Consider the following 12,582-nt stretch of genomic DNA (forward strand, 5'->3'; position numbering starts at 1 on the left):
CAATTCTACCTGAAACCCTAACCCAAACACACCCCTAACCCTAATCCCAACCGTAAATGTAATCCAAACCCTAACTTTAGCCCCAATCCTAACTGTAGTCCTAACCCTAACTGTAGCCCCTACCCTAAGGGGGAAATGGAAATAAATACATTTTTTAAAATTTTATTATTTTTTTCCCTAACTAAGGGGTGAAGAGGGGGTTGATTTACTTTTATAGCGGATATTTTAGCGGATTTTTATGATTGGCAGCCGTCACACACTAAAATACCTTTTTATTGCAAAAAATAGTTTTTGCGTCTCAACATTTTGAGAGCTATAATTTTTCCATATTTTAGTCCACAGAGTCATGTGAGGCCTTGTTTTTTGCGGGACGAGTTGCCGTTTTTATTGGTACCATTTTCGGGTACGTGACATTTTTTGATCGCTTTTTATTCCGATTTTTGTGAGGTAGAATGAACAAAAACCAGCTATTCATGAATTTCTTTTGGGGGGGCGCTCATACCGTTCCACGTTTGATAATATTGGTAAAGCAGTGTTATCCCTCGGGTCAGAACGACTACAGCAATACGTCATTTATATCATTTTTTATGTTTTGGCGCTTTTATACGATAAAAACTATTTTAGATAAAAAATAATTATTTTTTGCATCGCTTTATTTTGAGGACTATAACTTATTTTTTCGTTGATGACACTGTATGGCGGCTGGTTTTCTAGCGGGACAACGTGACGTTTTCAGCGGTACCATGGTTATTTATATCCGTCTTTTTGATCGCGTGTTATTCCACTTTTTGTTCAGCGGTATGATAACAATAGTTATAGTAGATAGTTTTTTGCATCTTTTATTTTACGGTGTTAACTGAAGGGGTTAACTAGTGGGACAGTTTTATAGGTCGGGTCGCTACGGACGCGGCGATACTAAACTACTAAATGTGTGTACTTTTATTGTTTTTTTATTTAAAGAAATGTATTTATTGGAATAAAAAAAAAATTAAAAAAAATATATATATTATATATACATATATACACACACACACACACACACACACACACACACACGTAAATATATATTTTTTTACATTGCCGCAGGGGGGGGGGGGGGGAGACGACATCACTATATTATCAGATCGCTGATCTGACACTTTGCAATGCTCTGACAGGCAGTGCAGGGAGGCTCCCCGGCGTCTGCTCTGAGCAGGCGCAAAAAAAGCCACCTCCATGCAGGACCCGGAAGGCCCCCCGGGGGCATTTTGGATCCGGGGCCTGCAGGGAGGAGGATGTAGGAGACCCTCGGAGCAACGCAATCACATCGCGTTGCTCTGAGGGTCTCAGGAAAGAACGCAGGGAGCCCCCTCCCTGCGCGATGCTTCCCTGTGTCGCCGGAACGCTCCAGGCACATAGTGCCGGATGTCCGCTGCGATAGTCAGCTGACACCGGACCGCGATCGGCCACGTTCCCCCAGGGAGCGCGGCCGATCGCATATGACGTACTATCCCGTCACTGGGAATTAAGTCCCAAGTCACCTCAATGGGATTGTACGTTATATGGGATAAAGGGGTTAATCTACTGATGTCTCAATCAATTTTACTTTTATTGGTATCTATTTTTATTTTTGAAATTTACCAGTAGCTCGTGCATTTCCCACCCATACTCGAGTCATTAAGTTTTCCCAGTTTTCTTGTGGCAAAATTAGGGGTCTCGGCTTATACTCAGGTCAGATTATACTCGCGTATATACGGTAATTGATTTCAAATGGAGTTTATTTTTTTCAGATTTTTTACTTTTCAATAATTTTGTTAGCCCTCTTAGGGGGCTTGAAGAGATAATAATCCAATTGCTTGTGCTATATGCAGCGATGCTAAAGCAGAAATCACAGTCTCCGTTGTAGCTCTGCCAGACTAATCAGCTGACCCCCGGCTGTCATGACAACCCATCAGCGGCCCGCCATCACGTCAAGGGCGGAAGCAAAGACTTTATAACATACACCAGCTTGAAAAATTATTTCAAAATCCAAAATGTTGGCCTACTGAAATGCATGTTCAATAAATGCTCTCAATACATGGTCGGGGCTCCTTTTGCATCAATTAGGCTAGTTTCACATTTGTGGACAAGGGCTTTGCGGAGTGCTGAGTAGTTCCTCCATTAAGCCCCGCCCACTGCGGTGCTTCTTCCTTCAGCTCCACCTATGTCGGCATCCGTCCTGCGCACTCAATTTTTAACATTGGGTATGCAGGCCATGCCGATGTATGCGGATGCCTCCGCATGCGTCGTTTTGACGTTGTGCCGACCGCAACAGATTGCAACATGTTGCGTTCGACACAGGTCAGCACAGCGTCAGAACGACACATGCGGAGGCATCCGCATACATCCACATGGCCTGCGTACCCAATGTTAAAGATAGAGTACGCAGGATGGATGCTGACGTAGGTGGAGCTGAAAGAAGAGGCGGTAGTGGGCGAGGCTTAACGGAGGAACTATGCAGCCCTCCGCAAAGCCCTTGTCCGCATATGTGAAACTAGCCTTACTGCATCAATGTGGCAGGGCATGGAGGCGATTAGCCTTTGGCACTGCTGAGGTGTTATGGAAGCCCAGGTTGCTTTGATAGCAGCCTTCAGCTCATCTGCATTGTTGGATCTGGTGTATCTCATCTTTCTCTTTACAATACCCCATAGATTCTCTATGGGGATAAGGTCAGGCGAGTTTGCTGAGCAATCAAGCACAGTGATACTGTTGTTTTTAAACCTGGTATTGGTACTTTTGGCAGTGTGGACAGGTGCCAAGTCCTGCTGGAGAATTAAATTTCCTTCTCCAAAACGATTGTCTTCAGAGGGAAGCATGAAGTGCTCTAAAATTTCCTGGTAAACGGCTGAGCTAACTTTGGTCTTGATAGCACACAGTTAACCTACACCAGCAGATGGCATGGCTCCCCAAACCATGACTGATTGTGGAAACTTCACACTAGACCTCAAGCAGCTTGGATTATGTGCCTCTCCACTCTTCCTCCAGACTCTGGGACCTTGATTTCCAAATGAAATGCAAGATGTACATTCATCCAGGGTGGATTGATTTAAATCACGCCGATTTAAATCATGATTTAAATCACGATTTAAATCAAAAGATTTTTTTCTATTTAAATCGGATCGATTTAAATCATGATTTTAATCATGATTTAAATCACTGATTTAAATCAAAAGGTTTTTTTTAATATAAATCACGATTAAAATGAGAAGTGAGAGCAGTGCGCATGTGCGCCCATAGTTACACGGACAAAACTAGGGGCAACGATCTAACGCCAGGGTGAGGGGGGGACCCCAAAGTAAGTAAAAATCTTTTTTGTTTTACTATATGGCAATAGGTAGGTGTTTAAAAGCAGCATGTCTTAATTGTATAAACTATTAATAGCCTCCACATTTTGTTCATACTGCCCCTTTAATTCCACACTTCTAGCTTGGTTTCACTTTTGGTTTAGTTTCTTTTTCCATTCAGTTGACATGCCCAAACTTGTTGGATAGTCAGCATCCTACAGAAACCTCTGGAAGAGCATGGCATTGTGAATGTTACACATATACAGCCTTTATTCTACTGAGTTAAACAACTCAGCTTTATCTCATGATGGAAGAACCTTTGGATGGTAAAATATTTTCCTCAAAAAGCAGTTTATTGAAAAAAATCCGATTTAAATCAAAAAAATCCGATTTAAATCAAAAAAATCCGATTTTTTTTAATTTTTTTAAAAAAACATTGATTTTTATCCACCCTGCATTCATCTGAGAACAACACCTTGGACTACTGAGCAACAGTCCAGTTCTTTTCTCCTTGGCCCAGGTAAGACACTTCTGGCATTGTCTATTGGTCATGAGTGGCTTGACACAAGGAATGCGACACTTGTAGCCCATGTCCTGGATTCGTCTGTGTGTGGTGGCTCTTGAAGCAATGACCCAAAAGCAGTCCACTCATTGTGAATCTCCCACAACATTTTTAAATGGCCTTTTCTTAACAATCCTTTCAAGGCTGAGGTTATCTTGGTTGCTTGTGCACCTTTTTCTACCACGCTTTTTTCCTTCCACTCAACTTTCCATTAATATGCTTGGATACAGCACTCTGAACAGCCAGCTTCTTCAGCAATGATCTTTTGTGGCTTACCCTCTTGTGAAGTGTGCCAATGACTGCCTTCTGGACACTTGTCAAGTCAGCAGTCTTCCCCATGATTGTGGAAAATACTGAAACAGACTAAGGGACGTTTTTTAAATGCTTAGGAAGCCATTGCAGGTGTTTTTTGTTAAGTATTCTAATTTACTGACATAATGACTTTTGGGTTTTCATTGGCTGTAAGCCATAATCATCAACATTAACAGAAATAAACACTTGAAATAGATCACTCTGTTTGTAATGACTCTATATACAGTGCCTTGCGAAAGTATTCGGCTCCCTGGAACTTTTCAACCTTTTCCCACATATCATGCTTCAAACAAAGATACCAAATGTAAATTTTTTGGTGAAGAATCAACAACAAGTAGAACACAATTGTGCAGTTGAATTAAATGTATTGGTTATTTTACATTTTTGTGGAAATTCAAAAACTGAAAAGTGGGGCGTGCAATATTATTCGGCCCCTTTATCTTAATACTTTGTTGCGCCACCTTTTGCTGCGATTACAGCTGCAAGTCGCTTGGGGTATGTCTCTATCAGTTTTGTACATCGAGAGACTGAAATTCTTGCCCTTGGCAAACAGCTCGAGCTCAGTCAGGTTTGATGGAGATCGTTTGTGAACAGCAGTTTTCAGCTCTTTCCACAGATTCTCGATTGGATTGAGATCTGGACTTTGACTTGGCCATTCTAACACCTGGATACGTTTATTTGTGAACCATTCCATTGTAGATTTTGCTTTATGTTTGGGATCATTGTCTTGTTGGAAGACAAATCTCAGTCCCAGTCTCAGGTCTTTTGCAGACTCCAACAGGTTTTCTTCAAGAATGGTGCTGTATTTGGCTCCATCCATCTTCCCATCAATTTTAACCATCTTCCCTGTCCCTGCTGAAGAAAAGCAGGCCCAATCCATGATGCTGCCACCACGTTTGACAGTGGGGATGGTGTGTTTAGGGGTAATGAGCTGTGTTGCCTTTACGCCAAACATATCGTTTGGCATTGTTGCCAAAAAGTTCGATTTTGATTTCATCTGACCAGAGCACCTTCTTCCACATGTATGGTGTGTCTCCCAGGTGGCTTGTTGCAAACTTTAAACAACACTTTTTATGGATATCTTTGAGAAATGGCTTTCATCTTGCCACTCTTCCATAAAGGCCAGATTTGTGCAGTGTACGACTGATTGTTGTCCTATGGACAGACTGTCCCACCTCAGCTGTAGATCTCTGCAGTTCATCCAGAGTGATCATGGGCCTCTTGGCTGCATCTGTGATCAGTCGTTTCCTTGTTTGAGATGAAAGTTTAGAGGGACGGCCGGGTCTTGGTAGATTTGCAGTGGTATGATACTCCTTCCATTTCAATATGATCGCTTACACAGTGCTCCTTCGGATGTATAAAGTTTTGGAAATCATTTTGTATCCAAATCCAGCTTTAAACTTCTCCACAACAGTATCACGGACCTGCCTGTTGTGTTCCTTGGTCTTCATGATGCTCTCTGTGCTTCAAAAAGAACCCTGTGACTGTCACAGGGAAGGTGCATTTATATGGAGACTTGATTACACACAGGTGGATTATATTTATCATCATTAGGCATTTAGGACAACATTGGTTCATTCAGAGATCCACAATGAACTTCTGGAGTGAGTTTGCTGCACTGAAAGTAAAGGGGCCGAATAATATTGCACGCCCCACTTTTCAGTTTTTGAATTTCCACAAAAATTTATAATAACCAATAAATTTAATTCAACTTCACAATTGTGTTCCACTTGTTGTTGATTCATCACCAAAAATTTATATTTGGTATCTTTATGTTTGAAGCATGATATGTGGGAAAAGGTTGAAAAATTCCAGGGGGCTGAATACTTTTGCAAGGCACTGTAATATGTGAGTTTCACTTTTTTGTATTGAAGAACTGAAATAAATTAACTTTGATGATATTCTAATTTTGGGAGAAGCACCTGTAAGGTCTGGGAAGTTGAATAAACTTGGATATTTTTCCACCTTCTCCCCACCAACCTAAATGCGTCAATGTCGTCACTGAACTTTATGTAATATCAGGGATGTCAAACTCAATACATAGAGGGAAAAAATTAAAAACTTGGACAAAATTGTGGGCCAATCTTGATATTTATTGAAAAAAAAAAGTCTACAATTGAGGAAGTTTTTCCTTATAATCAAATATAACTGCAAACCTTTTCATATGGAAACAAACTTAAAAGGGATTGTCTCACGAACAGAGTACATTTTAATGAATAAATCGTAGAATAGCACAATCACAAATGGCGACGTGGGACAAATATAATCACCCTGTGGGCAGGGTTTGACATGTGTGTAATATGTTCAAATACAGACTCAATGTGTTGAGTCCAATCCTTATAGATGATAATTGTCTTGATTAATAGGGGAAGTATATATTGTAATTGCTTTAACCTATATGCTTTTGGATTGGGTTTTTTTTTTTTCTTATTGTAATATTTTATGAAACTGCAATAAGAATTCAGTTCTATTAAAAAAAAAAAAAAACCCTGAAATGCCCTGGGTAATGTGCTATTAAAGGAAACAAGAGGCCTCATATGTCAGCTCTAGTGATGAGAGAACGTGCTCAGATAAGGTATTATCCGAGCATGCTTGGGTGCTAACGGCGTGCTCAAATAATATGTTCGAGCCCCTGCGGCTGCATATATTGTGACTGTTCGACAGCCACAACACATGCAGGGATTGCCTGTTTGTTAGAAAGTCCCTGCATGTGTTGCGGCTGTTGAACAGTCACGAGACATGCAGGTGAGGGTACTTGCGAACATATTATTTCAGCATGTGGAAGACCCTCGGTTAGCACCGGAGCATGCTGAGATAACACCTTATCCGAGTACGTTCGCTCATCACTACACAGCTCCTACCTGGCTCAGATTCGTTCCACCTCTCCGTAGCGGCACAGAACACATACCTACATTAATGCCTGTACAAGGATCACTGGTGTGAGACGTGCTGGCAGGACATACTCACATACGCATCGATCTGTACATCCTCTGACAGATGTCGCGGATGTCGTCGTCACCTTTGGTATCTCCAGACACGTCCTGCAGAAGCTCCCCCACTGCCTCAAACAGGTCATTCTCTGATTCAAAGTCAGATTGCCCGCTGTCCAGGACATCTAGAGGGATGAAGAAACGCTGCATATTAGAACAGGACTGTCAATGGCAGCATTCACTGAAAATCAGTCCTCACGTGAAGTAGGAGATGCTAATGTTTTGGCTCGGCGGCGGCTTTTCCTCAACCTCAAACCCACAGGAGGAATTCCGTGAAGTGTACACTGGAGGTGATCCAATGCACAGACGTGGGCTGCACTACTTGTGAGACACTGCACATATTACACCGTGGATATTAAGACGTTAGGCCGCATTCAGACATCTGGTTTTTATGAGCGTGTTCTATGATTGGTTTTAATAGAGAGAACACGTACCCATGATAATCTATGATACTGTTCAGATGTCTGTTTTTTTTTGTGGACCGAGAGTCTGTAAAAAAAGAAAAGGCCACATGTCCATTTTTATTCTGAGTCACGGATCAAAATCAGTCATAAATGTCTGAGTCTGTGAATGGATGGCATCCATTTGCTGTCAGTTTTTTAACAAAGTGTAGGAGAAACTTGGCGATTATTATTTTATTTTTAAGCATAATATTAAAAACACTTATGGTAAAAATGTCTCAATTTACAAATGCTGAAAGAAATAGGTTTTTTTTCCTCAAATGTGAAAAAAACATGTCTGCATGGGGCCTCAAGGTAACAGAGAAAGAGCCCGATTACAAAGCGTCTGACATAAGATGTGCTCTTCGGGGTCTATTAGATGGAGGCCAGAAGATTGTCCTTTTGGCCTCCTGGTCAGTCTACGCTCACATCTTCCGCTTTAAGTCTCTGTCGCACTATTTTGTATGGTAAAATGACAGGCACTGTGCGAGTTTTTAAAACCTATGCATATATGTAATCTCATATATATTCCATAGCTTTGGACAGATCTGCACTATATGCTTATTTCTATATTGTTGTAATAGGTGACCAAACTATACAAGTATAAATATAAATATAATTTGGCCTGCACTCTAAATTTAGATCGGGGTGCTGGTGAGACAGACCGTAAGGTCTAGTATCAGTATTATTGAAATCCACCGCACTCCCTGTGTGGAATATCTTAGAAACAAAAGGATTTTTTGAAACTTGCTAATTTATTCAAGTGAAAAACAGAAAATCAAATGTGACAGGTCAAATAGTAGGCAGTACAAGCGACTCAGTGATTTCACGTTTCGACCCTCCCGGGTCTTACTCTAAAGTCGCACTTAATCCAGGATTTATGAGTGGCTCTTATGGTAACGAGGATGTTATCCCTGTAGTGTCAAGGGGCAGGTACAGTCTTTTTGATACCAAGTATGGCCTAATAGTTGATTTTTCTCTGAGTATGACCTTGCTGAGGAATAGCAGCAGTGTATCAGCGTCTTGCTGCTGTTTGCATATGTGATTCAAATAGAAAGTTGGTATGTCACTGGAGACAACCTTTTTTGCAGGTGCCAATGTATCAGCCTTCCCACAGGACGCAGGAGCGCTATCCCCCATCCACTAAGGGTATTAAGCCTACATGTCCACCAGCAAGACGCAGATGCGCCGCTGTTACCCCTCTACAAGGCTTTATCCAGAACTGGCAAATCCATTAAACCACATACAACTTACCAGCAATTTAAGGCTGATAAATTGCCACCTGCAAAAAAGGTATTTTCTCCCCTCTAGCAACCTCTGGACACCACTAACATATATAGTTATCGCCCCTTACCATTGCAATTATACATTCCAGGTTGTCTCCAGTGACATACCAACTTTCTATTTGAATCGCATATGCAAACAGCAGCAAGACGCTGATACACTGCTGCTATTCCTCAGCAAGGTCATACTCAGTCACATTTGATTTTCTGTTTTTCACTTGAATAAATTAGCAAGTTTCAAAAAATCCTTTTGTTTCTAAGATATTCCACACAGGGAGTGCGGTGGATTTCAATAAAACTATACAAGTGACCGAAAGAGTCAATAACAACAGTATGGAATCATTTATCTGCATTTGTTTTACTCAAAGAAAAAAAAAAGGACCCTGACAGAAGTCTAGTGGGCCCCATTACAGACAACTGGGTTAGTAGGTTGTACATTATATGATCCCGTTTATGGCAGTACATGGTCCATCTGCAAACTGCGAGGCCTAGACGGTCCGCAGGTGTGGCAATAAGGTTGGAAGTCTGGGAATCAAGCCCGGCGGTCATCCTGGTCCGTATACAGACCGTAAAGTATGTCCATCTAAACCCGACCTAAGGCTGATTTTAGAGCAAAATCGTACATGCCTTTTACATTTGTAGTCCTTAGTCCAGGGCAGATAGTTTTGATATTGTAGGTTCCCATCTACAATGAGGTCAGTCTTGTCGTGGCTAGTGGGCACAAACTGGCGTGCCAAGAACCAGGATGCAGAAGTATATTCTTTACAGCAGTGATGCAGATGTGAATTGACATACACAGTGTTCACAAGGCGCACTCGGTACACTATTGCACTTATCTGATCAGGTCATGGACCAGACCCCCTGACTGGTATCTGGTAATCATATACATCGCAAGCCTTCCATGATGTACCCACTTGTGGCAGATGATGAGCAGTGATACCAATAGGTTATAGAGGAGTCTGGTTAATATGTCAGAAAATATACAGAAAAAGAAAAATGTAATGCATAGACCTGAACCCAAACATCATGGCTCGCAGCTGTATGGAGTCCCCAAAGGAGACAATGTTCAGAGGCTGGCAATGAGCAGATTGACACCATGAGACCCTTCATGAGCCGGTCACACGTACGTCAGCAAAAGCATAGCCCAGAAGAAGACATCATCCGTACATCCCTGCACCACAATGTCAAGGACCAGCATCGATAGCGGACCCCTAGTGTACTGCTTACTGTACAGCAGGAATCTGATATCTGCAGAGTACAGGCTGCTGGAAGCAGTGATCTATGGTCTGCAGATGGATGGCTGTGACAAGAGGACATAGGAGGAAGGGGTGTCCTAATGTATCTGACAGCTAGTGGCCGCCTTCCCCTCTGCAGTGGCCGCCTTCCCCTCTGTAGTGGCCGCCTTCCCCCCTGTAGTGGCCGCCTTCCCCTCTGGAGTGGTCGCCTTCCCCTCTGGAGTGGCCGTCTTCCCCCCTGTAGTGGTCGCCTTCCCCCCTGTAGTGGCCGCCTTCCCCCCTGTAGTGGCCGCCTTCCCCTCTGGAGTGGTCGCCTTCCCCTCAGTAGTGGCCTCCTTCCCCTCAGTAGTGGCCGCCTTCCCCCCTGCAGTGGCCGCCTTCCCCCCTGCAGTGGCCGCCTTCCCCCCTGCAGTGGCCGCCTTCCCCCCTGCAGTGGCCGCCTTCCCCCCTGCAGTGGCCGCCTTCCCCTCCGCAGTGGCCTCCTTCCCCTCAGTAGTGGCCGCCTTCCCCTCAGTAGTGGCCGCCTTCCCCCCTGCAGTGACCGCCTTCCCCTCCGCAGTGGCCGCCTTCCCCTCAGTAGTGGCCGCCTTCCCCTCTGTAGTGGCCTCCTTCCCCTCAGTAGTGGCCGCCTTCTCCCCTGCAGTGGCCGCCTTCTCCCCTGCAGTGGCCGCCTTCCCCTCAGTAGTGGCCGCCTTCCCCCCTGCAGTGACCGCCTTCCCCTCCGCAGTGGCCTCCTTCCCCTCCGCAGTGGCCTCCTTCCCCTCAGTAGTGGCCGCCTTCCCCCCTGCAGTGACCGCCTTCCCCTCTGCAGTGGCCGCCTTCCCCTCAGTAGTGGCCGCCTTCCCCCCTGTAGTGGCCGCCTTCCCCTCAGTAGTGGCCGCCTTCCCCTCTGTAGTGGCCTCCTTCCCCTCAGTAGTGACCGCCTTCCCCTCAGTAGTGGCCGCCTTCCCCCCTGTAGTGGCCAGTCCTTCCCCTCTGTAGTGGCCTCCTTCCCCTCAGTAGTGGCCGCCTTCCCCTCAGTAGTGGCCGCCTTCCCCTCTGTAGTGGCCTCCTTCCCCTCTGTAGTGACCGCCTTCCCCTCTGTAGTGGCCGCCTTCCCCTCTGTAGTGGCCGCCTTCCCCTCAGTAGTGGCCGCCTTCCCCTCTGTAGTGGCCTCCTTCCCCTCAGTAGTGACCGCCTTCCCCTCTGTAGTGGCCTCCTTCCCCTCAGTAGTGGCCGCCTTCCCCCCTGTAGTGGCCAGTCCTTCCCCTCTGTAGTGGCCTCCTTCCCCCCTGTAGTGGCCTCCTTCCCCTCTGTAGTGGCCTCCTTCCCCCCTGTAGTGGCCTCCTTCCCCTCAGTAGTGGCCGCCTTCCCCTCAGTAGTGGCCGCCTTCCCCCCTGTAGTGGCCAGTCCTTCCCCTCTGTAGTGGCCTCCTTCCCCTCAGTAGTGGCCGCCTTCCCCTCAGTAGTGGCCGCCTTCCCCTCTGTACTTGTGATCAGTAGTACAGGAGCCTTTGGCGTGATGCCATCTTATCACAGTGCCTCATACAGAGGAATAGAAATCAGTGCCCAGCAGGCACATGTGTGTCCCCTTCATTTCCAGCCGGGCGCCTCCTCTCCCGAGGTCTCCGGCACAGCCCGCCCCACTTACCGGTCACATATTGCAAAAGCTCGGCATCCAGCTGCGGAAACTCGCTCCTCAGTATCTCCACGAAGGTCGCCATGTTGGCCGGCAAGCACAGCGCAGGCGTAAAAAGAGAGATCATGCGCTCCGGAAGAGCAGAGGATGATGGGAAGTGTAGTACACGGTGACGTGTGGATCTGACAGGGGGATAGAGAGGCAGCCGTGGCCTGTTCCGCAGTCAGTCACAGGGCTGTCACTGGCCCGTGTGGCTCCTGCTCTGCCTCATGGCGGACAGCGATCCCCACTCATGTCAGTGTATTTGTCACTAGTTCTCTGTGATGTGGAGAGGGTTCTGCAGGAATGACAGGGAATCGTCATCAGGAGTTCGTTATTGGGAGACCTGGAGACAGGGACTAATGTGAGGGAGGGAAGATCTCTGTACAGCGCTGTGCACTATGTTGGAGTCAGACAACCAATATCAATAAACAACAGGTTTTGTTTTTTTTTTAAAGCTCTGCGTGCATTGGGATTTTATTAGCAGACTCCTAGACAATGCAAGGAGCGGCAGCCAAGTAATGTGCACCTCCCGTACAGTCAGGACAGGGGTTCAGAGCCCCGCGGTCACCCCAGTGATCACACAATGCTGACGTTGGTTTCGGCCATTTTTTTTTCAGATTTTTTTTTAACAAAAAAATGACAATGATAGAACACAATACAGCGAGGAGCCCTGATTTGACTACACTTAAAAACAGCTGCAAAACTGGCACAAAAATAGGCATCAAAGGGCATTATTGAAAGGGTTAAACGACTTTGGGCCACTGATCTTACAAGGCAGACATACAGGTGCAAAAAATTA

General features: G+C 45.2%; 1 protein-coding gene across 1 annotated transcript in view; it reads right to left on the reverse strand.

The window, feature by feature from the left end:
- The window catches only part of ABCF3 (ATP binding cassette subfamily F member 3), a 65,953-nt gene extending 53,934 nt beyond the window's left edge, over positions 1–12,019 (reverse strand). The window contains exons 1-2 of the mRNA XM_077290135.1: positions 11,754–12,019; positions 7,144–7,291 (exon numbers count right to left, since the gene is read on the reverse strand). Coding sequence (XP_077146250.1) covers positions 7,144–7,291; positions 11,754–11,868 — 263 coding nt within the window. The 5' untranslated portion in view covers positions 11,869–12,019. The remainder of the gene's footprint in view (positions 1–7,143; positions 7,292–11,753) is intronic.
- Between the last annotated feature and the right edge of the window lie 563 nt (positions 12,020–12,582).

The sequence above is a fragment of the Ranitomeya variabilis genome, chromosome 2, assembly GCF_051348905.1.
Source record: "Ranitomeya variabilis isolate aRanVar5 chromosome 2, aRanVar5.hap1, whole genome shotgun sequence".
Lineage (NCBI taxonomy): Eukaryota > Metazoa > Chordata > Amphibia > Anura > Dendrobatidae > Ranitomeya > Ranitomeya variabilis.